At 45.2% G+C, this 26,152-nt stretch overlaps 1 protein-coding gene across 1 annotated transcript in view; it reads left to right on the top strand.

Moving 5' to 3' along the window:
• hhipl1 (HHIP-like 1) overlaps nt 1–24,478 on the top strand; it is a 48,790-nt gene extending 24,312 nt beyond the window's left edge. The window contains exons 3-9 of the mRNA XM_073039423.1: nt 1,009–1,152; nt 2,361–2,689; nt 8,433–8,559; nt 10,881–11,026; nt 13,170–13,251; nt 16,977–17,059; nt 20,039–24,478. Of these exons, the coding sequence (XP_072895524.1) occupies nt 1,009–1,152; nt 2,361–2,689; nt 8,433–8,559; nt 10,881–11,026; nt 13,170–13,251; nt 16,977–17,059; nt 20,039–20,268 (1,141 nt within the window). The 3' untranslated portion in view covers nt 20,269–24,478. The remainder of the gene's footprint in view (nt 1–1,008; nt 1,153–2,360; nt 2,690–8,432; nt 8,560–10,880; nt 11,027–13,169; nt 13,252–16,976; nt 17,060–20,038) is intronic.
• Nucleotides 24,479–26,152: the final 1,674 nt, after the last annotated feature.

Here is a 26,152-nt window from a genome sequence, read left to right as displayed (position 1 = left end):
GTTTGGATCAGGGAGTGTCATGACAACAACCAACATCAGCAAAACTGAAGAGCTAAGCATTAACTTCAGGAAGGAGGGCTGGTGTATGCAACCCCATTTACATTAGCAGTTCGGGGGTCGAGAGGCCTGGAAGCTTGGCCATGACGTCTACAAAGTTGGGCCAGGACAAGCTATTGGTGGTGATCCCCCAGTACTGGTTATGTTCTGCCAGTCCCGAGGGTCTGCTACGTTTGCACCAGAATATATAGCGACACCTGCGGGTGTGCTGATTGTTAATGAAATGATGCACTTCATTATATGTTTAGATAAATAAATCTGAATCTGAATCAATAGCCTGTCATGGTCCAATGATGTAGATGCCATAGTTACGGAAGCTTACTAAAGTCATAAAGGAGTACACACAGAAACAGGCCTTTCAGCCCTTCTACTCCATGCCACCTTTGCTTCCTCAGGAGGCTAAAGGAATTCGGCAGGTCCCCTTTGACCCTTACTGATTTTATCGATGCACCATAGAAAACATCTTATTTGGATACATCAAGGCTTGGCACAGCAACTGCTCTGCCTGCGATCACAAAACACTACAGAGAGTTGTGGACACAGCTCAGCACATCACAGAAACCAGCCTCCCCGCCATGGACTCTTCCTATATTCCTCATGGTCTCAGTAAAGAAGCTGGCTTAATTGCAGATCCCACAAAACCAGACATTCTCTCGTCTCCCCTCTCCCGTCAGGCAAACCTGAAAGCTCTACCAGGCTTTTACCCCGCTGTTATCAGACTATTGAACGGTCCCCAGCACAATAAAATGATCACTTGACCTTACCATCTACCTCGTTATGACCTTGCACCTTGTTGTCTGGCCGCACTGTACTTTCTCCATAACTGTAATAATTCTTTCTTCATTCTGTTGTTGTTTTCCATTCTACCAGTTGAATCCAATGTAATAATGAATTAATAATGTCATTTACATGTGACAAATAAAGCAATTTTTAAATATTTAATTTCTGTAGGATCATTCTGGAAGTTGACGAACCAGCGTCAAACCACAACGGAGGACAGCTCCTCTTCGCTGATGATCGCTACCTTTACATTTTCACCGGAGACGGCGGAATGGCTGGGGACCCTTTCGGAAAATATGGAAATGCGCAAAATAAGTAACGTGATTGTCTTCCATTCATTGGTTTCACCAGGGTGCTTTCACCCCCAACATCGGGTTCAGATTCAAATTCAGATCTATTTATCACATGTATATTGAAACATACGGAGAAATGCGTTGTTTCGTTAACAATCAACACGCCTAAGGACGTGCTGGGGGCATCCCACATGTGCTGCCACACACTCCGGTGCCTACATAGCATGCCCACAGTGCTGGGCAGAACAACGTAACAAAACAGACCGCACCAAGCAACAGCAGTGAAACAACCCCTCTACCTCCCACCACACACCCGCACAAATACACGGTCCTCTAGCTCCAGGACAGGCCACCTTCAGCTTCCAGACTCGAACAGGCTGATGAACTCACAGACACCGGGCCGTAACTTTCCCAGTGAAATTGCAGAGATTCACAGACTAGGGCCATCAAACTTCGCGCTTCAAACCTGACTTCTGATTGACCTTTGTAGGATGAATTTATGAATCAATGGGGGTGAAATTCAACTTCCAAAGATACTTTTCACATGGTAGCGCAGAGGGCATCCTGGTAACATAGAAGACAGCACAGTTATGTAGAGGGCATCCTGGTAACATAGAGGGCAACACAGTTATGTAGAGGGCAGCGCAGTGGCGTAGAGAATGGCGCAGTAACATAGCAGTTAGTGGAATATTTTACAGCTTCAGAGATCCCTGATCGGGGTTTAATTCCCATCACTGTCTGTAAGGAGTTTGTATGATCTCCCTGTGACCACGGTTTAATTCCCATCACTGTCTGTAAGGAGTTTGTATGTTCTCTCCGTGACCACGTGGGTTTCCTCCAGGTGCTCTGGTTTCCACCCACATTCCAGACTCATGGAGTTTAAGGTCAGCGAGTTGTGGGCATGCTGGCTGCCTGCAGCTCACGCTCAGACTGTGTTGGTCGTTGACATGAAAGACGCATTTCACCGTGTTTCAATGTTTTGATGAACGTGTGACAAATAAAGCCAATCTTTATCTTTATGAGTTTATTTCCATATGCATACGTGTGTAGACGCAGGTGCAATGGAAAACTCGCTTGCAGCAGCAACCCAGGCAGAGAGCATCAGATAATCTGGCTTCTGTGTGCTTCAATGCACTTGTGACAAATAAAGCTAATCTTTCTCTTTAATCTCTCCCTTTCCATTCTCTCCAGAGTCTGTCTAACCCAGTTTGGTCATCTCCTCCTCTCCAGGTCAGCCTTACTGGGGAAGGTGCTTCGCATTGATGTCAACAACAATGACCGTGGGCCGCTCTATAGAATCCCTCCTGACAATCCATTTCTGCTGGACCCCGAAGCGCGTCCAGAGGTTTATGCCTACGGGGTGCGGAATATGTGGCGTTGTTCCGTGGACCGCGGGGACCCTGTAACTAGGGAAGGCAAAGGAAGAATCTTCTGTGGAGATGTCGGGCAGAACAAGTTTGAGGAGGTGGACATCATTGAGAAAGGCAAAAACTACGGCTGGAAAGCAAAAGAAGGCTTTTCCTGTTACGATAAGAAACTCTGTGCAAACTCCTCCCTGAGTAAGAAGCATTGTTTTATCAATCTAACTCTAGATCTGAATACCTTATCAAACCAGAATCATTGTCATAGAGTAATACAATACAGAAGCAGGCCTTTTGGCCCATCTAGTTTATGCCAACCATATCTTCTGCCCAGTCCCATCTACCCGCACAGGACCATATTCTCTCAAACCCCTTCCATCCATATAGCTATCCAAACTTCGCTTAAATGTTAGAATTGACCTCTACCATAGATTCTTTTGTATTTCTCTGTTCTGCTGTGAATGCCTGCAAGAAAATGAATCTCAGGGTATGGTGACATATATATACTTTGGTAATAAACTTACTTTGACTCTTCTGACTTCTGGCAGCTCGTTTCACATTTACAACACTCCCCGAGTGAAGTTATCCCTCAGATTCCCTTAAATATTCCACTTCTCACATCATAGCTTCACTCAACTTCACTTGCCCCTTCATTGAAAATCTTTCCACAACCTATGGACTCACTTTCAAAGGCTCTTCATCTCATCAAGTCAAGTCAAGTCACTTTTTATTGTCATTTCGACCATAACTGCTGGTACAGTACACAGTAAAAACAAAACAACGTTTTTCAGGACCACAGTGCTACATGAAACAATACAAAAACTGCACTGAACTATGTAAAAACAACATCGACATAAAAACTACACTAGACTACAGACCTACCCAGGACTGCATAAAGTGCACAAAACAGTGCAGGCATTACAATAAATAATAAACAGGACAATAGGGTAAGGTGTCAGTCCAGGCTTCAGGTATTGAGGAGTCTGATAGCTTGGGGGTAAAAACTGTTACATAGTCTGGTTGTGAGAGCCCGAATGCTTCAGTGCCTTTTCCCAGACGGCAGGAGGGAGAAGAGATTGTATGAGGGGTGTGTGGGGTCCTTCATAATGCTGCTTGCTTTGCAGATGCAGTGTGTAGTGTAAATGTCCGCGATCTCGGGAAGAGAGACCCCGATGATCTTCTCAGCTGACCTCACTATCCGCTGCAGGGTCTTGCGATCCAAGATGGTGCAATTTATGAACCAGGCAGTGATGCAGCTCAATACAACCCCTGTAGAATGTGGTGAGGATGGAGGGTGGGAGATGGACTTTCCTCAGCCTTCGCAGAAAATAGAGACGCTGCTGGGCTTTCTTTGCTATGGAGCTGGTGTTGAGGGACTGGGTGAGATTCTCCACCAGGTGAACACCAAGAAATTTGTTCCTCTGGGGTGAGTGTTGGGTCTGCCTGTTCTCATGTTATATGTCAGTGATTTGAATGATGGAATCAATGGTTTTGTGGCCAAGTTTGTTGAAGTAGATGGAGGAACAGGGAGTGTTGAGGAAGCAGGGAGTCGGCAGAAGGACTGGACAGATAGAAGAATGGGCAAGGAAATGGCAGATGGAATATAGTGTAGGAAGTGTATGGTCATGCACTTTGGTAGAACAAATAAAGGTGTGGACTATTTTCTAAATGGAGGGAAAATTCAGAAATCAGAGATACAGATGATCTTGGAAGTCCTCGTGCAGGATTCCCTAAAGTTTAATTTGCAGGTTGAGTCAGTGGTAAGGAAGGAAAATGCAATGTTCACATTCATTTGGAAATGTTTAGAATATACATCCTCACCACATTTTACAGAGGATGTATCGAGAGTATCCTGAGCAACTGCATCACTGCCTGGTTCGGAAATTACACCATCCCGGACCGCAAGACCCTGCACCAGATAGTGAGGTCAGCTGAGAAGATCATCGGGGTCTCTCTTCCTGCCATCATGGACATTTACACTACACACTGCATCCGCAAAGGAAACAGCATTATGAAGGACCCCATGCACCCATCATACAATCTCTTCTCCCTCCTGCCGTCTGGGAAAAGGCTCCGAAGCATTCAGGCTCTCACGAGCAGACTGTGTAACAGTTTCTTCCCCCAAGCTATCAGACTCCTCAATACCCAGAGTCTAGACTGACACCAAGGTGTACGCACGCACGCACGCACGCACACACACACACACACACACACACACACACACACACACACACACACACACACACACACACACACACACACACACACACACACACACACACACACACACTTCACTCCTTTGCAATTTTTGCTCATTTCTTTCTCAATTCCTGCTAAAACATTGTTTACATTTACATTTACATCATTTGCTATTATATTGTAATTTGCCCTTTACTGTGCCTATTTTCTTGTTTATTAATTATTGTACTGTCTTGCACTGTTTTGTGCACTTTATGTAGTCCCGTGTCGGTCTGGTCTAATGTAGTTTTTGTTGTTTCATATAGTCTAGTGTAGTTTTGTGTTGTTTCATATAGTCTAGTGTAGTTTTGTGTTGTTTCATGTAGTCTAGTGTAGTTTTGTGTTGTCTCACGTAGTCTAATGTAGTTCTGTGTTGTTTCACGTAGTCTAGTGTAGTTCTGTGTTGTTTCATGTGGCAGCGTGGTCCTAGAGGAATGTTGTTTCATTTTTACTGTGTACTGTACCAGCAGTTGAGGTTGAAATGACAATTAAAGCAATTTGACTTAACTTGATAAAGGCAAAGGTGTGATGCTGAAGCTTTAGAAGGCATTGGTCAGACTGCACTTGGATTATTGTGAAGAGTTTTGGGTCCTTTATCTGAACAAAAGATGTGCTGGCAATAGAGAGGGTTCAGAGAAGGTTCACGAGACTGAATCTGGGAATGAAAGCATTTACATATGAGGAATGTTTGATGGCTCTGGGCTAACATATGAAGAGTTTAGGAGAATGAGGGGGGATCTTATTGAAACCTAGATAGTGTGAATGTGGAGAGGATGCTTCCTATCATAGGGGAGTCTAGGACCAGAGGGCATCATCTCAGAATAGAAGGATGCCCCTTCAGAACAGAAATGAGGAGAAATTTCTTTTGCCAAAGGGCGATGAATCTGTGGAATTCATTGCTGAAAGTGACTGTGGGTGTATTTAAAGGGGATGTTTTAAAAACAAATTTCATCAACAATTTCAGAGCATTCATTAGTAGTCCAACTACTCGCTACTGCATTGCTTTTTCAGCTGTCAACGAGATGGGCCAGCTTGGTACAGTGATATCAGCTTCTCAATGTCAGGCTGACTGTCTCAGATCCTCACTTTCAGTAGATACACTCTGTTTCTTTGCTCTGAAAGAAGCTGGGCAAACGGCACTGAAACCGCGCTCCACTGAATATGATGTTGGAAAGGCAATAAGGGAAATCGCGACCATGACGCAGGATAGTGTTCGGAGATTTCTTACTGCAACCAAAACCCTTGATATAAGTTTTTTGAACCTTGGCTTCAGTTCAGTTGTTTTGTAGCAAGGTCAGTTCTTCCTCTATCCTTCCTGTTAATTCCTTATTAAAGTGTTCAGGAATAGACTTTCTATATTATCCATTTTGAGATTCGGATCGAGAGAAGATCCTGAAATCTCTCTGACATGTCGTTATGCAGCTCGCCCAGAAGATCACCATCTGGTATTCTTTCTTTCTCTTCCAAATCGGAGATGCTCAGAAATTGGGAAAGGTCAAGATGGCCAGTGTTGAACTTAAATAGGGCTAACTTGAACAGAAATGTGATGACTGATTTGGCTCTGATAAAATTTACATAATTTCCTTGCAATTGAAGACTGACTTCAGTAAAGTTTGCAAACAATTCTGACAAGTAAGCAATGTCATGCCTGATATTCTTCAGCTGATGACTGAATGATGCACTTGAGTATTAAAAAAATGTTGTCACAGTTTTAAAAAGCACATAAAAATGTCTCAGGCAGTTTCCTTATGAGAGTCACCCGGTTTCTGTGTGCATCAGCAAGCAGCTGTTCATCATTCTCAAAACAAAGCTCTCGAAATAGATGAAAATTCAGAGCATGGGTCTTGATTTTATTTTAGATAACAGTATTTATTGATTTTGTGCAGTTGATCACTTAGGTGTTTGGGACAAGATGTCCATGAATTACACAGTGGATGGCAAAGCTGTCTCTCAAGTAATAACCACAAGGTGGCGCCCTGTCATTGATGGTCGCCCATCTGTTGCACAAGCTAGAAGTTCATGAGCAGAATGTCCTTCTCTTCGAAAAGTTGCTCAACCCAAAATATTGACTCACCCTTCGTACCTGTTTCTGTAACAACTCTTGAGCCATGCTTTCACTTTCTCCGAATCAAACATAACCAAGAACCAAAGTTGACTCGTTCAACTGCAGAGCAAATTCTGTTGTCTTAAGTGTTGTACAATGTATCTTCCTCATTCTCAGACGTTTCATCCTTTTGAGTTGTTGCTGAGTAGAATTGCTTTAACTTTTTGGGCTGGTGACTTCTGCAAAAACTGTACTGCTGGCAGAATCATGTCTTCTCCAATTGTATGTGGCTTTCTAGATTTAGCAATGAGCAATGAGATGTATGAAACATGCAGCCCTTCACTGTTATGTTCTGAAGTCCTGGCAAACGTGTTTTGAAGTGATTTTCGTATTTGAAAGTTTTCACAAATAAGCCACATTCTTGTTTGGTTTATCCAAGTGCATTCTCTTCAAACGTTCAAGAAGCCTGGGCGGATTCATTGCCTCATTTGAAAAGCTTTTTCTAAGAACAGACAAACTGGTTGATTGCTTGTTGCTGGTATAAATCCGTATTTCAGATACTCCACTCTACACTGTTTACACTTCTGTCATTTTCATTACGACATTTTACATACTTTATTTCCTTGACTAATTTCATCACTTCTCTCACCATCCAGGGTTCTCGGCCCTTGCCATTGTCACTGTTCCTTCTGACCGGAACACACAGCACTGGTCCTGTAATTTCTGCAGTTGCTCCCTCCACATGACGGTTTTGCCCAAAAACAGAGGTTCCCAATTAAATCTCCCTAGTTATCGCCTAATGCTCTCATAATTTGCCCTGCTCCAATTTAATACTCCCCTGCATACTTATCCTGGTCTATAGCTATGCTAAAGTTTACAGAATTGTGGTCACTGTTATCTAATTGCTGTTGAGTGTGGCCCCTTCAGGCTCCTGTACCTCCTTTCTGATGGTGGTAATGAGAAGCTGGATGGTGAGAGTCTTTCTTGACGGATACCACCTTCTTGAGGCACTGCTTTTTGAAGATGTCCTTGTTGGGGGTGGAGGGGTGGAGGGGTGGGGTTTGTGCCTGTGCTGGAACTAGCTGAGTCTATGACCCTCAGTGGATTTTTCTGACCAGACAGTGATGCCATTACTCAAAATGCTCTCCATGGTACATCTGTAGAAACTCGACAGTCACTGTATTTATGGTAGTGAACTTGGCACCCGATAGTCGCAGTGCACCCCGGTGTGCCTAAGGTACAGGAGACTCAGGTCCCACACCACCAGGTTTAGGGACAGTTATTATCCTGAACTGGAGTGGGATAACTTCACTCAACCCAGCACTGAACTGATTCCACAACCTTTCAAGGAAAAAAACTCCTTTTTTCAATATTAGTTATTACTTTACCTATTATTATTTTGTTTTTCTTTTGTGTTTGCACAATATTGTTTGTCTCTTAAACATTGATTGTTTGCCCATCTTTGGGCGTGTGTGGTTTTTCATCGAATCCATTGTGTTTCTTTGTATTTATTGTGAATGCCCGCAATCTGTGCTAAGTAACTGAAATGAATCTCAGTGTAGTATATAGCGACATATATCTACTTCGATAATAACTTTACTTTGAAAGTTGAAGTTTGAACTGTCCTAACCCATCGTTCCACCTGTCACTCCTTCACAGATGATGTCCTTCCTATTTTTGCTTATCCTCACAGTGTGGGCAAATCTGTCACTGGGGGCTATGTGTACAGAGGCTGTGAATCTCCCAATCTAAACGGACTCTACATATTCGGAGACTTCATGAGTGGGTAAGTATCTGACAGCTAACTCAGCTTCAAAGTGGGGGGGGGGGTGTTGTAGAAAAGAAATTGATACTAAACTGCTCAGATAATTTCCTAAGACATACAGACAGACAGACAGACAGACCTACTTTATTGATCCCGAGGGAAATTGGGTTTTGTTACAGTTGCACCAACCAAGAATAGTGTAGAAATATAGCAATATAAACCCATAAATAATTAAATAATAATAAGCTAATCATGCCAAGTGGAAATAAGTCCAGGACCAGCCTATTGGCTCAGGGTGTCTGACACTCCAAGGGAGGAGTTGTAAAGTTTGATGGTCACAGGCAGGAATGACTTCCTATGACGCTCAGTGTTGCATCTCGGTGGAATGAGTCTCTGGCTGAATGTACTCTTGTGTCTAACCAGTACATTATGGAGTGGATGGGAGTCATTGTCCAAGATGGCCTGCAACTTGGACAGCATCCTCTTTTCAGACACCACCGTCAGAGAGTCCAGTTCCACCCCCACAACATCACTGGCCTTACGAATGAGTTTGTTGATTCTGTTGGTGTCTGCTACCCTCAGCCTGCTGCCCCAGCACACAACAGCAAACATGATAGCACTGGCCACCACAGACTCGTAGAACATCCTCAGCATCGTCCGGCAGATGTTAAAGGACCTCAGTCTCCTCAGGAAGTAGAGACGGCTCTGACCCTTCTTGTAGACAGTCTCAGTGTTCTTTGACCAGTCCAGTTCTTTGACATAGGAACATTATGAAGGGAAGGAGTGGGCTGCATGGTAGCACAGCAGCTGGTGTAACACTGACCTTACAGCACCAGGTCCCAAAGGTCGTCATAGCTGGCGTGGTCGTGGGGATAAGCTCCCACTACCTATAAAGTACTCCAAATGGCACGCGACTCTAACAGCCTCTGACAACCAAATCCAACTCTTGGCCTTCACGTGTGGCTTAGCTACTAGGCCCGGCTGAACTGTTCCTACTGACAAGAGAAGGGGCTTAAGGCAAACCACTGGCACCTCAAAACCAGTTGCTTCAGGCAGGAGGGGCTCATCAGCCTTGGACGGCAGCCTGCCGAGGAGAAGGAAAACTCTGATTTCAAACCTCCACTGCCTTGTGGCCATACCCACCCATGGGAAAGGCTTCGGGAGTAAACCCTGAGGACAAATCCGGAGCTGGGGTCCCTAAGGCGGTTTGTTGTTGTTTACAGCTTCACTCTGGCAACCCCTGCGATGACACTAGTGCCAAGCTGTATCACATCAGTGATGTAGGGAGGGGAAACTTCAAATCTTCCCACCCAGGCTTGCTCCCTGGAGAGGACACAGTCCACCAGAGGTGCAAACCCATGATTCCCAGGGATCGGCGGCTGCCAAGCAATTGCAAGGTCAGGGTTCAATTGCCACTATTGTATACTCTCTCCATAACCACGTGGCTTTCCTTCAGGTGCTCCAGTTTGCTCCAAAGACATGCGGTTAGGGTTAGGGTTAATAAGCTGTGGGCATGCTATATTGGTATGGTGACATTTACAGGCTGCCCCCAGCATACCCTCTGACTGTGTTGGTTGTTAACACAAGTGACAGATTTCACCGTATCTTTCAATACAGATGTGGCAAATGAAGTCCACCTTTATTCTTTTTCTTTAACCAATGCCTAGATTCTGCTTTGATAGTCGAGTAGTGCTTATGAAGCAACACACACAAAGTGCTGGAGGAACTCGGCAAGTCGGACAGCATCTGCAGAAGGGAATAAACAGCTGATACTTTGGGCCAAGATACCTCATCAGACCGATGTGTGTGGTGGTTGCACCGTGGCCTAGTGTAGAGACACCAATGCCCAGAACAGGAACGTCTACAGGAAGCAATGGATGCAACTAGGTCCTTCATTGACAATCAATCTAACCCTTCCCTCCCACATAGCCCTCCATTCTGCTTTCGTCCATGTGCTTGTCTAAGAATCTCTTAAATGCCCCTCTTGTCCCCAGGAGAATTATACTTCCTATCCTGTGTCTAACAGTTCCACTGGCGCCACCCTCTGAGTGAACAGGTTCCCCTTAAATATTTCACTTTATTCTTGCCATTATTTATTTGTATTTACACCGTTTGTCTTGTTTTGAACACTGGTTGCTCGTCAATCTTTGTTTATGTGTGATTTTTCAAAGATTATATTGCATTTCTTTATTTTTCCTCAAGATAGTGCAGGGTTTACTGTATATGGTAACATTTAAGTATGTCGATAATAAATTAACTTCAAGCTTTGAGTTCTGAATTCTCTCCCCATTTAGTCCTTTATTCCTCCTACCCTAGTACATAACCTTCCTCTGTCGTTATAGACGCCTAATGGTGTTGACTGAACACACCAGAACTGGTACATGGCACAATAATAAGATCTGCATGGGCAAGGGTCAGACATGCTCTTTCCCTGGTCTCCGTGATCACTATCATCGGTACATCATCTCCTTCGCAGAGGATGAAGCAGGTACTTCCCCGAGATCGCTACCCGCTCTGATGGTCATCTTTTAGATTTGTAACATCAGCTTAGAAGGATCTGGGATGTGATTGCGCTGGGGAGGCTGGCGGGGAGATTCACCAGGGGTGGAACTTTTCAGTCATTAGCAGAGATTGGAGAGGCAAGGTCAAGATTCATCTCTGTCTTACAAGATGCCAAATTTGTTGTTTGAGAACATAGACATAGAACCTAGAACAATACAGCACAGTGCACAGTCTTTTGTCCAAATATTGTGCTGACTTCACCCACAAAATGCCGAAGGAACTCAGCAGGTCAGGGAGCATCTATGAAAACAGTAAGACCATAAGACATAGGAGCCGAATTAGGCCATTCAGCCCATCGAGTCTGCTCTGCCATTCTATCATGGCTGATCCCGGATCCCACTCAACCCCATACATCTGCCTGCTCACCATATCCTTTGATGCCCTGACAGATCAGGAAACAATCAACTTCTGTCTCAAATATACCCACAGACTTGGCCTCCACCGTGGTCTGTGGCAGAGCATTCCACAGATTTACTATTCTCTGGCTAAAAATATTCCTCCTTTCCTCTGTTCTAAAGGGTTGTCCCTGAATTTTGAGGCTGTGCCCTCTAGTTATGGATAACCCCAACATAGGAAAAATCCTCTCCACATCCACCTTATCCAGTCCTTTCAACATTCAGTAGGTTTCAATGAGATCCTCCTGCATTCTTCTAAATTCCAGTGAGTACAGGCCCAAAGCTGCCAAATGCTTCTCATGTTAACCCCTTCATTCATGGCATCATCCTCAAGAACCTCCTCTGGACTCTCTCCAATGACAACACAGCCTTTCTGAGATATGGGGTCCAAACCCGATGACGATACTGCAAGTGCAGCCTGACTAGTGGCTTATAAATACTCAGCATTATCTCCTTGTTTTTATATTCTACTCCCCTTGAAATAAATGCCAACATTGCATTTGCCTTCTTTACCACAGACTCAACCAGTAAATTAATCTTCTGGGAGTTTTGCAAGAGGACTCCCAAGTCCATCTGCACCTCTGATATTTGAATTTTCTCACCATTTAGATAATAGTTCACACTATTGTTCCTTTTACCAAAATGAATTATCTTACATTTCCCAACACTGTATTCCATCTGCCACATTTTTGCTCATTCTTCCTATTTGTCTGCAATCACATTGCTTCCTCAGCACTACCTACCCCTCCACCTATCTTCAAAACATCTGCAAACTTTGCCACAAAGCCATCAATTCCACTATCTAAATCACTGACAATGTGAAAAGTATTGGTCCCAATACTGACCCTCTGAGGAACACCTCTAGTCACCGGCAGCCAACCAGAAAAGGCCCCCTTTATTCTCACTTTAAAGAATTGATGTTTCGGGCCGAGACCCTTCTTGAGGAGACATCCTGAAACACCGACTGTTTACTTTGTTCCATAGATGCTGCCTGACCTGCTGAGTTCCTCCAGCGGTTTGGATGTGTTGCTTTGGATTTCCAGCATCTGCAGACTTTCTTGCCTTTGTGCCAACCTTTTAACATAGAACATACATGTACAGTATATTGCAGAGGCCCTTCAGCCCACAATGTGGTGCAGACCTGTTAACCTGCTCCAAGATCAATCTAACCCTTCCCTCCCACATAGCCCTCCATTTTGCTTTCTTCCATGTGCCCGTATAAGAGTCTCATGTCTCTGATGTATCTGCCTCTACTACCACCCCTGGCGGCGAATTCCACGCACCCACCAATCTGTGTATAAAAAAACTACTTCTGACACTCCCTGTATTTTCCTCCAGTCACCTTAAAATTATTTTCTCGTGTCCATGCTACCAATGCCTCTTATCATCTTACCTATTTATCCAATTACCTCTCACCCTCCTTTCCTCCAAAGAGAAAAGCCCTAGCTCTCTCCATCTATCATCACAAGACACGCTCTCTAATCCTGGCAGCATCCTGGTGAATCTCCTCTGCACCCTCTCTAGAGCTTCCACATCCTTCCTATACTGAGGTGGCCAGAACTGGACACAACGTCCACAGTTTAGTGGCAGTAGCACAGCTCAGAGGTGTAAAATTACTATCGTGAGGATGGGAGGTACTCACCCCTGTCTCTTCTAAATCACTCTCGTCCCCAGGAGAATTATACTTCCTATCCACACGGATTCCCACATCCACGTCTCCAACCGGAGTGGTTTACAAGATAGTGGACCCTTCACGGTAAGCCGCAGTAAATAAGGAACTGTACTAGGAATTGAGATTCCTGCCTGTAGGTTGGATTAGTATATCTTTATTTGTCGTATGTACATCGAAATTTCGAAACATACGGTGAAATGTGCCATTCGTGTCAACAACCAGTGAGGATGTGCTGGGGGCAGCCTGCAATTGTCACCATGCTTCCAGCACCAGCTTAGCACGCTCACAATTTCCTAACGTTAATCCGTGTGTCTTCGGAATGCGGGAGGAATCCGGAGCACCAGGAGGAAACCCATGTGGCCGTGGGGAGAACGTACAATCTCCTTTACAGACGGTGACGGGAATTGGACCCTGATCGCTGGTGCAGACTGGCATTACACTAACCGCTACGCCACCACATTGCTCGTATGTGCCACCACGTTATGCATCAGCTTTGTATCACCCAACCACTTTATAACCTCCGCAGCTAAATTCTGTGTGTGGTTTTTCAGGAGAGCGGCCTCCATAAACTCCCCCATGCCTTCAAAACTTAGAACCTAGAACACAGAAGAATTGGTCCATTGGCCCATGAAATCTGTGCCGACCATGACGCCTGTCTCGTCTGCCTCTACGGGGTCCATATCCCTCCATCCCCTGCATATCCGTGTGTACGTATATCTAAAAACCTCCTGATTACCACGACCGTATCTGCCTCGACCATCCAGTCCCTTCCCTCCTCCTCCCCCATCCCCCAGCAGCCCATTCCAGCCACCACCACTCTCCCTGTATAAAAAGCCCACCTCTGCCATTCCTCCCCATTCTTTCCGCCAGTCACATTAGCAAACTACAGTAACATTAAAAGTAACATTAGCAAATTTGCTGATGACATAAAGCTGGGTGCCAGTGTGAAATGTCAGGAGGATGTTATGAGAATGCAGGGTGACTTGGACAGGTTGGGTGAGTGGGCAAATGTATGGCAGATTCAGTTTAATGTGGATAAATGTGAGGTTATCCACTTTGGTGGCAAGAACAGGAAGGCAGATTACTATCTAAATGGAGTCAAGTTAGGAAAAGGGGAAGTACAATGAGATTTAAGTGTTCTTGTACATCAGTCAATGAAAGCAAGCATGCAGGTACAGCAGGCAGTGAAGAAAGCTAATGGCATGCTGGCCTTTATAACAAGAGGAATTGAGTATAGGAGTAAAGAGGTCCTTCTGTAGCTGTACAGGGCCCTGGTGAGACCCCACCTGGAGTATTGTGTGCAGTTTTGGTCTCCAAATTTGAGGAAGGACATTCTTGCTATTGAGGGAGTGCAGCGTAGGTTCACAAGGTTAATTCCCGGAATGGCGGGACTGTCATATGTTGAAAGATTGGAGCGACTGGGCTTGTATACACTGGAATTTAGAAGGATGAGAGGGGATCTGATTGAAACATTTAAGATTATTAAGGGATTGGACACACTGGAGGCAGGAGGCATGTTCCCGCTGATGGGTGAGTCCAGAACTAGAGGCCACAGTTTAAGAATAAGGGGTAGGCCATTTAGAACAGAGGTGCGGAAAAACTTTTTTACCCAGAGAGTGGTGGATATGTGGAATGCTCTGCCCCAGAAAGCAGTGGAGGCCAAGTCTCTCGATGCATTCAAGAGAGAGTTAGATAGAACTCTTATAGATAGCGGGGTCAAGGGATATGGGGAGAGGGCAGGAACGGGGTACTGATTGTGTATGATCAGCCATGATCACAGTGAATGGCGGTACTCCTGCACCTACTCTCTATTGTCACCTCAAAGTAAGGTCCCTTCATATTAGCCTTTTCCACTCAGAATCTGGCTGTCCACTCTACCTGAGCCTCTTATCATAGTGTTTACCTCTATCAAGTCATCTCTCATCCTTCTGTCAGCATCTTGGCAACACATTCCAGCCAACCACTACTTCCTGTGTGAAAAACTTTGCCCCGCACACCTCCTTTAAACATTCCCCCCCTCAACTTAAACGTACGTCCTCCAATACTTGACATTTCTGCCATGGAGAAGAAAAGACTTGCCTACGCTATCACGAACAAGAGAAAATCTGCAGATGTTGTGTTGTGTGCGTTGCTATCTGCTCTACCAATGCCTCTCATAATCTTATAAACCCCTATCAGGTCTCCGTCAGCCTCTAACACTCCAGGTAAAACAACCCACTTTTGTTAATCCTCTCCTTGTAACTCATTCCTCTAATCCAGGCAGCATCCTTGTAAACGTTATCTGTGCCGTCTCCAAAGACTTCACGTCCTTCCCGCGATGGGGCAACCAGAGCCTAATGCAATACTCCAAGCGTGGCCGAGCCAAAGAATTAAAAGCGTGCTGCTGAGGAGGGATCTTATCTAAATTTTGAACTCCGTAGCTTTTTGTTATTAGTAAATGAAAATAAAAAAAACTTTATTTTCTGAAAATCTAAAAGACAAACTGAAAACACTGGAAAAACTCAGCGGTAAATTAAATAATTGGTAAATTGGTTTACTATTGTCACATTCCTCACAAAGTGAAAAACTTTATTTTGCATGTCATCCATACGGACAATTTCAACACAACAGTACAAGAATGCAGAATAAAGTGTTAGTTACTGAGCACATGCAGAACAGGATGACAGTAAGGTGCCAGACCATTACGAGGTAGATGGTGTGGTCAAGAGTACATTTTATCATACAAGATGGGTATCATGAGTCTGGGGGGAGAGTCTCCTCAGCTCGGTGGGTTCCCCCAGGAGGGTGTGTCACTCCTGCCTTCACATGGCATGTCTATGCGGGCAAAAGGCATGAGGGTCGGTGACCCCCTGGGCACACGTGTCAGTGAGTAGAGAGTCCCAGTCCTTGAGTGCGGAGTTTGGGGTTCCTGTCATTGGCTAGTCCGGGATCCAAAGGTCAAGCTGAAGTTGACGCCCAATGGCCAAAGTTCTGGGCCTGTCCTAGGGCTGGAGGACCGCCTGTGTGTGTGTGACGAAGGGAGGAACAGGACTTGTTTTGCTGTTGTTGTTTTGTTGTTTGTTGTTTGGTTGTGCCCTGTGTTGTTCTGCCAAGCGATGTGGGGATGATACGTTGGCACTGGAATGAGTGACGACACTTTAACGGGCTGCCCACAGCACGTGCTTGGGTTGAGTTGTTTGTTAACACAAGCGACGCATTTCACTGTATGTTTTAAATGTAAAAGTAACAAATCAATGAATCTGACCATGCTTTGGATGTGCAACACACACAAAATGCTGGTGGAACGCAGCAGGCCAGGCAGCATCTACAGGGAGAAGTACAATCGACGTTTTGGGCCGAGACCCTTCGTCAGGTCTAACTGAAAAAAGAGATAGTAAGAAATTTGAAAGTGGGAGAGGGAGGGGGAAATCCGAAATGATAGGAGAAGACCAGAGGGGGTGGGGTGAAGCTGAGAGCTGGAAAGGTGATTGGGAAAAAGGATACAGAGCTGGAGAAGGGAAAGGATCATGGGACGGGAGGCCTCGGGAGAAAGAAAGGGGGAGGGGGAAGCACCAGAGGGAGATGGAGAACAGGCAAGGAGTGATTGTGAGAGGGACAGAGAGAGAAAAAGGGAAAAAAATAATAAATAGCTAAATAAAGGATGGGGTAAGACGGGGAGGGGTGCATTAACGGAAGTTAGAGAAATCAGTGTTCATGCCAACAGGCTGGAGGCTACCCAGACGGAATCTCATGATGCTTTGGATGTGGTTCAAGCAGCTCAAGGAGGAAAGAATCATTTAACTTCTCATCCTTGCTCTCCCCTCCCTTAGGAGAGCGTCTCCTGGAAAATGTCACTACACGCCCCGGCCGGTTAAAGTGAAAAGCCGTCTCATTAGATTTGTACCGCGGCCAAGTAAGTACATTATTCTCAGCAGAATCTTGCCTTCTGAAGTACAACGTCGTCAGTGAATATGGCCAGCTGATGGCAATGATTTCAGGTAAACTGCTTGTGAAAGCGGATCAAAGCACAACAGGACGGATGTGGGGAAATGGTGCAGACGAGGTTCACCAGGGTGCTGCCCGGATCAGATGGAATGAGAGACTGGACAAACTGGGGCTGTTTTCTCCGGAGAGGCTGAGGGGAGAGGTGTATAAAATTACGAGAAGCACAGATAGGGCAGACGGTGAGAATCCTTTCCCCAGCGTGGAACTGCCAAGTACTAGGGGTGAGACACCTAGGGTGGGAGGGGAGAAGTTTCAAGCAGATGAGTGGGAGAAATGTCCACACAGGAAGCAGTCGATGCTGGAAAGGCCTGCCAAGTGAAAATAGGACATAGAGCAGCACAGCAAGTATAGGCCTCGTGGCCAACAATGCCATACCAAACTTTTAATCTACTGCAAGATCAACTTAACTCTCCCCTCCCACATAGCCCTCCATTTTTCTTTCATCTAAATACCCATCGAGGAGTCTTAGATGTCTTAGATGTCCCTAATATAGTATATCTTTCTCTACCGCCACTCCTGGCAATGCATACCACACACACACCACTCTGTGTAAAAAAAAACTTACCTCCGACATTCCCCCCTATACTTTTCTCCAGTCGCCTTCACATTGCGCTTCTTGTGTTAGCCATTTATGCCCTGGGGAAAAGGTGCCAGTCCTGATGAAGGGTCTCGGCCCAAAACGTCGACTGTGCTCTTTTGCATAGATGCTGCCTGGTCTGCTGAGTTCCTCCAGCATTTTGTGTGTGTTGACTGGATGTCCACTTTATCTCTGCCTCTTATCGTCCAGTACCCCTCTACCAAATCACCTCTCTTTCTTCACTCCAAAGAAAAACGCACTACCTCACTCGACCTATTCTCATAAGACATGCTCTCTAACTCAGGCAGCATCCTGATAAATCTCCTTTGCACCCTCTTTGAAGTTTTCATCCTTCCTTCCTATAACAAGGTGACCAGAACTGAACATAATATTTTTTATAGAGCTGCAACATTAACTTGCATCTATTGAACTCTATTGTGTTTCTTTGTTTTGTGGCTGTCTGCAAGAAGATGAATCTCAAGGTTATATAAGGATATATTTGATAATAAATTTACTTTGAACTCAGTCCCTTGACTAATGAAGCCAACGGCCCATTTTCCTTCTTAACAACCCTATCAACTTGTGTTGCAACTTTGAGGGGTCTATAGATGTGGACCCAATGATCCCTCTGATCTTCTCCACACTGAAAAGGATTCTTCCACTAACCTTTGTATTCTTTAAAGAGGGGCAACGTTTTGACACAGAGAGTGGAGGGTATCTAGAATTGGCTGCCAGTGGTAGTGGAAACAGGCACAATAGAGGCTTTTAGATAAATGAATATGCAGGGAATGGGGGGTTATGGGATTAGTTTCATTTGGTATCTTTTTGGGCACAGACATGGTGTGCCAATCTGCTGGTAGATGGACGTGGGGGGAGGGGCAGGATATTGGGGGAGGGGGGGAAATAACTTCCAAACAAAATACCTCCAATGATGGAAGATATGGGATGACCACTAGAGGGAGACAGAGAGTCATACAGCAGAGCGATCGGCCCTTCAGCCCATTGAATCTGTTCTGACCATCCACCACCCATTTATACCAACCCTATTTTATTCCCCACACACTCTCCCTTATAACCCAGATTTTACCATTCACCCACTCACGAGGGATCATTTACAGTGGCTATAAACCTACCAACCCACTTGTCTTTGGAATGTGGGAGGAAACCAGAGCTGCTGGGGTGGGGGGGAACCCACGCAGTCACGGGGAGAACATGCAAACTCCACACGGACAGCATCCGAAGTCAGGATCGAACCCTGTGTCACTAGAGATGTCTTGTTTCCGGGGTTGGGGAGCCAAGGACAAGATGACATGGGCTGAAGCTGGAAAGGAAGAGATTTAATAGGAACCTGATGGCATCTTTTTCACTTGGAGTTTGGTGGGAATATGGAAGAAGCTGTCAGAGGAAGTGGTTAAGGCAGGTGCATCATGTGAGAGACATTTGGACAGGAAAGACAGGGGTTCCCTACAATTTTTAATGCCATGGTGCCCTGCCATTAACCGAGGGGTCCGTGACCCCAGGTTGGAGCCCCTGGTTCAGATGGATATGGGCTAACACAGGCTCGTTGGAGTAGTTCAGACAGGCATTTTGGTCAGTATGGATGAGGGTCTGTTTCTGTGCTGTGTGAGTGAGTCCCTGACTCCATCACTGTGCCAGCAGACAGAAAACACGGTGGCACTGGGTTGCAAGTGCTCAGTAAGTTGGTGTGTTTCTGACTGGGGATCAGACAGCTAGTTATGATGCTCTCTCTACATTTCTCACTGGCTCAGTAAAGCATCCAATATAATCAAAGACCCCACCCACCCTGGACACTCTCTGTTCTCCTCTCCCATTGAGCTGAAACCTGAAATCACCTGCCATCGGTATCAAGGACAGCTTCTGTCCCACTCTTATTAAACTATCCCAACTTCTCTAATCCCACAAATCCCTATGTATATTCATCCTTATATCCTAATTTTTCCATAATCCCACCTCCTATCAACTCTACCAACTCACGTTCTAATGAACACAACATTACATTTGCTTGTGGTATCTATGCAGTGTTTTCTTCACAAGTTGGCTATCGGTTTATTATCGTCACGTACCAAGTTACAGTGAAAAGCTTGCCTGACCTACTCTCCATACAGATCAGATCATTGCACGTTGAGCTAGAATAAGGTAAAACAATAACAATGCAGACAAAAGTGTAACAGCTACAGAGGACGTACAGTGCAGGTAAATGATAAGGTACAAGATCAAAACAAGGCAGATTGTGAGGTCAGGAGTCCAAGCGGTTACTAACTTAAATGGAAATGCTCCTTTGTCTGGCAGGGCACGGCCGCCGCTCCAGGAAAAAGCAGGCCAGGAACAATCCGAGAGGAGGACAGAGACCAGCAATGCAGGCAGAGAGCAGCCTCAGCTGGTACCAGGAACTCCTGAAGGAACTGGAGAAGCTGCAGGCTGAAACGGACACCGCCACCGAACCGCCTGCAGTCAGTTCCCTGTCGGGGTCTGCCGAAGCCCACCGCCATGTCCCACCAGCTGGTGCTTCCCAGGAGTGAGAGAGCTGAACCTGGAGCTGAGCCAGCGGGAAGAACACAGAGACCATAGTTGCTGGAATCCTGAGCGACATCTGCCAGAGAAACTCTCCCCGTGACCTTTGACACCCTTTACTCATCAAGAACCTGATAACTTTCTTTTTAACTATACCCAGTGACTTGGCCTCCACAGCTGTCTGTGACAATGAATTCCACAGATTCACCACCCTCTGGCTCAAGAACTTCCTCCTCATCTCTGTTCTAAAGGGAAGTATTCTGAAGCTGTGCTCTCTAGTGTTAGAATCCCCCACTATTGGAAACACCCTCTCCACATCCACTCTAGGACTTTCAATATTTTATAGTTTTAAGTGTAATCCACCCTCATTCTTTTAAACTCCAGTGAGTACAGCCCAGAACCATCAAACATTGCTCATATGTTAGCCCTTTCATTCCCAGAATCTCTCTTGTGAACCTCTTCTGGACTCTTTCCAAAGCCAACAAATCCTTTCTTAGATAAGGGGCCCAAAATTATTAATAATACTCCGAATGCTGTCCGAGTAATGCCTTATAAAGCCTCATCATTACATCCTGGCTTTTAAAACGCTGTAAGTTATAGGAGCAGAATTAGACCTTTCGGCCCATTGAGTCTGCTCCATCATTTCGTCATGGCTGATCCATTTCCCTCTCAGCCCCAATCTCCTGCCTTCTCCCCATATCCCTTCATGCCCTGACTAATCAAGAATCTATCAACCTTTGCCTTAAATACACCCAATGACTTGAGCCTCCACAGCTGCCCGAGGCAACAAATTCCACAGATTCACCACCCTCTGGTTAAAGAAATTCCTCCTCATCTTTGTTCTAAATGGACATCCCTCTATTCTGAGGCTATGTCCTCTGGTCGCCCACCGCAGGAAACATTTTCTCCACTTCCACTCTGTTGAGGCCTTTCAATGAGATCTCCCCACCCCACCCCGCACCCCATTCCTCTGAATTCCAGTGAGTACAGGCCCAGAGCCATCAAACACTCCTCATTTGTAAGAGACTTCCAATCCTGGAATCGTTTCATGAACTTTCTTTGAACTCTCCTCAATCCTTTCCCAGAACTGCTCACAATACTCCAAGTGAGGCCTCACCAGTGCCTTATAAAGTCTCAACATTACATCCTTGCTTTTATATTCTAGACTTCTTGAAATGATTGCTAACATCACACTTGCCTTTCTCTCCTCTGACTCAACCTGCAAATTAACCTTTAGGGAATCCCTTTGCACCTCAGTCTTTAAATTTCCTCTCCATTTATATACTCTACAGTCTATACTTTCATTTCTTACACCAAAGTGCACGACCATACACTTCCCAACACTGTATTCCATCTGTCACTTTGTTACCCATTCTCCTAATCTGTCTATATCCTTCTGTGGCCTCTTTGCTTCTTCAAAACTCCCTGCCCTTCCAGCTGTCTCTGTATCATCTGCAAACCTGACAAAAAAGCTATCAACTCTGTCATCCAAATCATTGACAGGTAACATAAAAAGAAGCAGTCCCAACACAGAGAAATATCACTAGTTATCGTCAGCCAACCAGAAAAGGCTCCCTTTATTCCCACTCTATGCCTTCTGTCAATCAGCCAATTCTCCTTTATCTATCCTGCTTGATATTTCTTCAAAGAATTCCAACATATTTGCCAGGCAAACTTTTCCTTTAAGAAAACCTTGAGGGAACATTTTGGCCTATCTTATCATGTGCCTCCAAGTACTCCAAAACCACATCATTAACGATTGACTCCAACATCTTCCCAAACATTGAGATGAGACTAACTAGCCTATAATTTCCTTTCTTCTGCCTCTCTCCCTTCTTGAAGAGTGGAGTGACATTTGCAATTTTCCTTTTCTTGAAAGATCATTATATTGCCTTCATAAACTTTACAGCCACCACTTTCAGAACCCTGGGGTGTACACCATCTGGTCCAGGTGACTTATCTACCTTCAGACCTTCCACTTTTCCAAGCATCTTCTCCCTTCTAATGGCAATTTCACACACCTCTGCCTTTTGGCACTCTCGATCATCTGGTATGCTGCTAATGTTTTCCACAGTGAAGACTGATGCAAATTACTTAAAGAATTCATTCACCATTTCCTTGTTCCCCATTACTCTTCCTTCAGTGACATTTTCCACCGGTCGTATATCTACTCTTGCCCCTCTTTTACACTTTATATATCCGAAGAAATCTTTGCTATCCTCTTTAATATTATTGGCTAGTTTACCTTTGTATTCCATCTTTTCCCTCTTTATGATCTTTTTAATTGCCTTCTGTTGTTTCTTAAAATCTGCTCAATTCTCTAACTTCCCAATAATTTTTGCTCTATTATATGCCTTTATGTTGTCTTTGACTTCCCTCGTCAGCCACGGTTGCATCATCCTTCCTCTAGAATACTTCTACTTTGGGACGTATCTATCCTGCAGCTTCCAAATTGCTTCCAGAAACTCCAGCCATTGCTGCTCTGCTGTCTTTCCTACTGGTGTTCCCTTCCAATAAAACTTGGCCAACTCCTCTTTCATGCCTCTGTAATTCTCTTTACTCCACTGCAATACTGATACATCTGACTTTACCTTCTCCTTCTGAAATTGCAGAGTGAATTCTATCATACTATGAACACTGAACCCTCGGGATCTGATTACCCTTAGCTCTCTAATCAATTCTGGTTCATTGCACAACATCCAATGCAGAATAGCTGATCCCCGATCGGGCTAAAACATGAGCTGCTCTAAAAAAACAACTCATAGTTATTCCACAAATTCCCCATCCAGCACCAACTTGATTTTCCCAATCTACCTGAATATTGAAACCCCTCCCCTCATGACTTTTGTAACATGGCCCTTTTTGATCTGCATTTTCTATCTGCCAATATAATTTGTACCCCACATCCCAGCTACTGTTCAACGTCTATATATAAATCCCATTGGGTTATTTTTATTCTTACAATTTCTTAGCTCATCCCACAAGGATTCTACACTTTCTGCTCCTGTGTCACCTCTTTCTAATGATTTGATGTCATTTTTACCAATGGAGCAGCACCACCCCCTCTGCCTACCTGTCCCTTCGATACAATATGTAACTTTGAACGTTGAGCTCCCAGCTGTAAGCTTCTTTCAGCCATGATTCCGTGATGCCTACATCATACATGCCAATCTGTAACAGTGCTACAAGTTCACCTACCTTATTCCGTATACTGCACGCATTCAAATATAACACCTTCAGTCCTACGTTCACCACCCTTTTCAATTTTATCCCCCTCTTACACTGTAACTCATCCCATTGACTGCAATTTTGCCCTATCACCAGCCTCCCCTTGCTAACAGTCTCATCACACACTGCCTCTGTTTGTAAACCAACTACCCCATCCTCAGCCCTATCACTCCAGTTCCCATCCTCCTGTCGAATTAGTTTATGCCTCCTGAGCAGCTCTAGCCACACTGCCCGGAAGGATATTGGTCCCACTTGGGTTCTGATGTAACTCATCCCTTTTGTACCAGTCGCATCTTCCCCAGAAGAGATCCCAATGATCCAGAAATCTGAACCCCTGCCCCCTGCACCAGTTCCTCAGCCACGCATTCACCCGCCAAATCATCCTATTCTTACCCTCACTGGGGTGTGTTACAGGTAGCAATCAGAGATTACTTCCCTGGAGGTGCTGCTTTTTAGCTTTCTACCCAGCTCCCTAAAATCTCTCTTCAGGACCTTGTACACCAGTGTCATTGGTGCCAATATGTACCCGGACTTCTGGCTGCTCACCCTCCCCCTTTAGGATGCTGTGGATCGGATCCCTGACTCTGGCACCTGGAAGGCAACATGCCACCCGGGTGTCGCTATCGTGTTCACAGAATCGCGTGCCTATTCCTCAAACTATGGAATTGCCTGTCACTGTTACTGTCCTTCCCTTCTCTTCCCTTCTGAGCCACAGCACCAGACTCAGTGCCAGACACCCAGTGGCTGTGATTCCCCCACCCCCAGTGGGTCACTCCCCTCAACGGTATCCAAAATAGCATACTTATTATTGAGGGGAATGGTCACAGGGGTACTCTGCACTGGCTGTCCATTTCCCTTCCTTCTCCTGACAGTCACCCAGTTACCAGCCAACTCAACCCTGGGTTGACCCTGTAGCTCCGTTCTCATTCTCCCTTATGAGCCAAAGGTCATCGAGCTGCAGCTCCAGTTCCTCAACGTGTACCCCGAGGAGTGGTGCCCCGGTGTGAATGTGGTTATCTCCCAGAATTCCCACATCTCATACAGAGAACAAATCACAGGCACTGGAGTCATACTCACTGCACTAACTGTGCCCCAACAGGTGAGGAATAGAGAATAAAGAAGAAGAAACTTACCAAGTCTGAGTAGCCAAGGCCACTCCAACACCAGGCCGCTCACACAATGGCTGCTCCAGCAATGACCCTGACTTATTTTTATTCGTCTTTGCTAACGAATCCTGCTCACTGAATGGATTCAGTCCGACTCCGAAAACTGCGGTGAAGTGCTGCCTTTTTTAAACTTCAGCCTCAGAACTAAATGAAATCATTCCTTCTTCTCATGCTCCCACTCAATGGCTGGGCACTGCTCAACTCCTCAAAATGGAGGTCTATATACTAGTCCTCTCAAAATGAAAGCTAACATCGCATCTGCCTTCTTTACCACTTTTGAGTTAACCTTTAGGGAATCCTGCACGAGGACTTCCAAAATCCTTCTAAGCCCAATCCCTCCATGTACATATCTATTCAGGTACTTCTCAAATGATACTATTGTACCTGCCTCAACCACTTCCTCTGGCAGCTCGTTCCATAAACTCACCACTCTCTGGGTGAAAAAGTTGCTCCTCTAGTCCCTTTTAAATCTTTCTTCTCTCACCCTAAATCTATGCCCCCCAATTCGGACTCCCTTGCCCTGGGGAAATGACTGTTACCCTGCACCTTACCCACGACCCTCATGATTGTAAACATTGTTGACATTTTGAGTCAAGAATGCCAATTGATAGAATCAGAATCAGAATCAGGTTTAGTATCATTGACGTACATTAAATTGTGAAGTGTGTTATTTTGCAGCAGTAGTACAGTTCGATACATAACAATATTATAAATTACAATACAAAATATAAAAGTTACATAAATAAGTAGTGCAAAATAGAGCAAAATAGTGAGGTAGTGTTCACGGATGGTTCAGAAATCTGTTGGAAGAGAGGAACAAGTGTTTTCTAAAACATTGAGTGTGGGTCTTCAGACACCTGTGTCTCCTCCCCGGTGGTAGTAATGAGACCCTCCCTGGGGGCATATTCTGGATGGTGTGGGTCCTTTACGATTGACATTGCCTTCTTGAGGCATCACGTTTTGAAGGTGTCCTCAGTGATGGGGAGGTTAGTGCCCATGATGGAGCTGGCTGAGTTTCAACTCTCTCCAGCTTTGTCCGATCCTAGGCATTGGCACCTCCATAGCAAACCAGTCAGAAAGCTCTCCATGGTACATCTGTAGAAACTTGCTAGAGTCCTTCGTGGCATTCCAAACACCAATTATAGTAGAATCAATTCCAAATGACTCCTCCTTCAACCAAGAAGACAAGGAAACAAGAGCTAGGGACCCTCTGCAGGGTCCAATAAGAAACATTGACAATTCCTTTCCCCCCACAGAAGCTGCTCGACTCACTGAACTCCCCCAGTGCAGACAGGAATCTCTCTGAATTCCCCAAGTGCAGACAAGAATCTGTCTGAATTCCCCCAGTGCAGACAGGAATCTCTCTGAATTCCCCCAGTGCAGACAGGATTCTGTCTGAATTCCCCCAGTGCAGACAGGAATCTCTCTGAATTCCCCAAGTGCAGACAGGAATCTGTCTGAATTTCCCCAGTGCAGACAGGAATCTGTCTGAATTCCC

This window comes from Hemitrygon akajei, chromosome 3 (genome assembly GCF_048418815.1).
Source record: "Hemitrygon akajei chromosome 3, sHemAka1.3, whole genome shotgun sequence".
In the NCBI taxonomy this organism is placed as follows: domain Eukaryota; kingdom Metazoa; phylum Chordata; class Chondrichthyes; order Myliobatiformes; family Dasyatidae; genus Hemitrygon; species Hemitrygon akajei.
The sequence above is the reverse complement of the archived record's forward strand: the minus strand, read 5'-3'. Positions and strand labels throughout refer to the sequence as shown.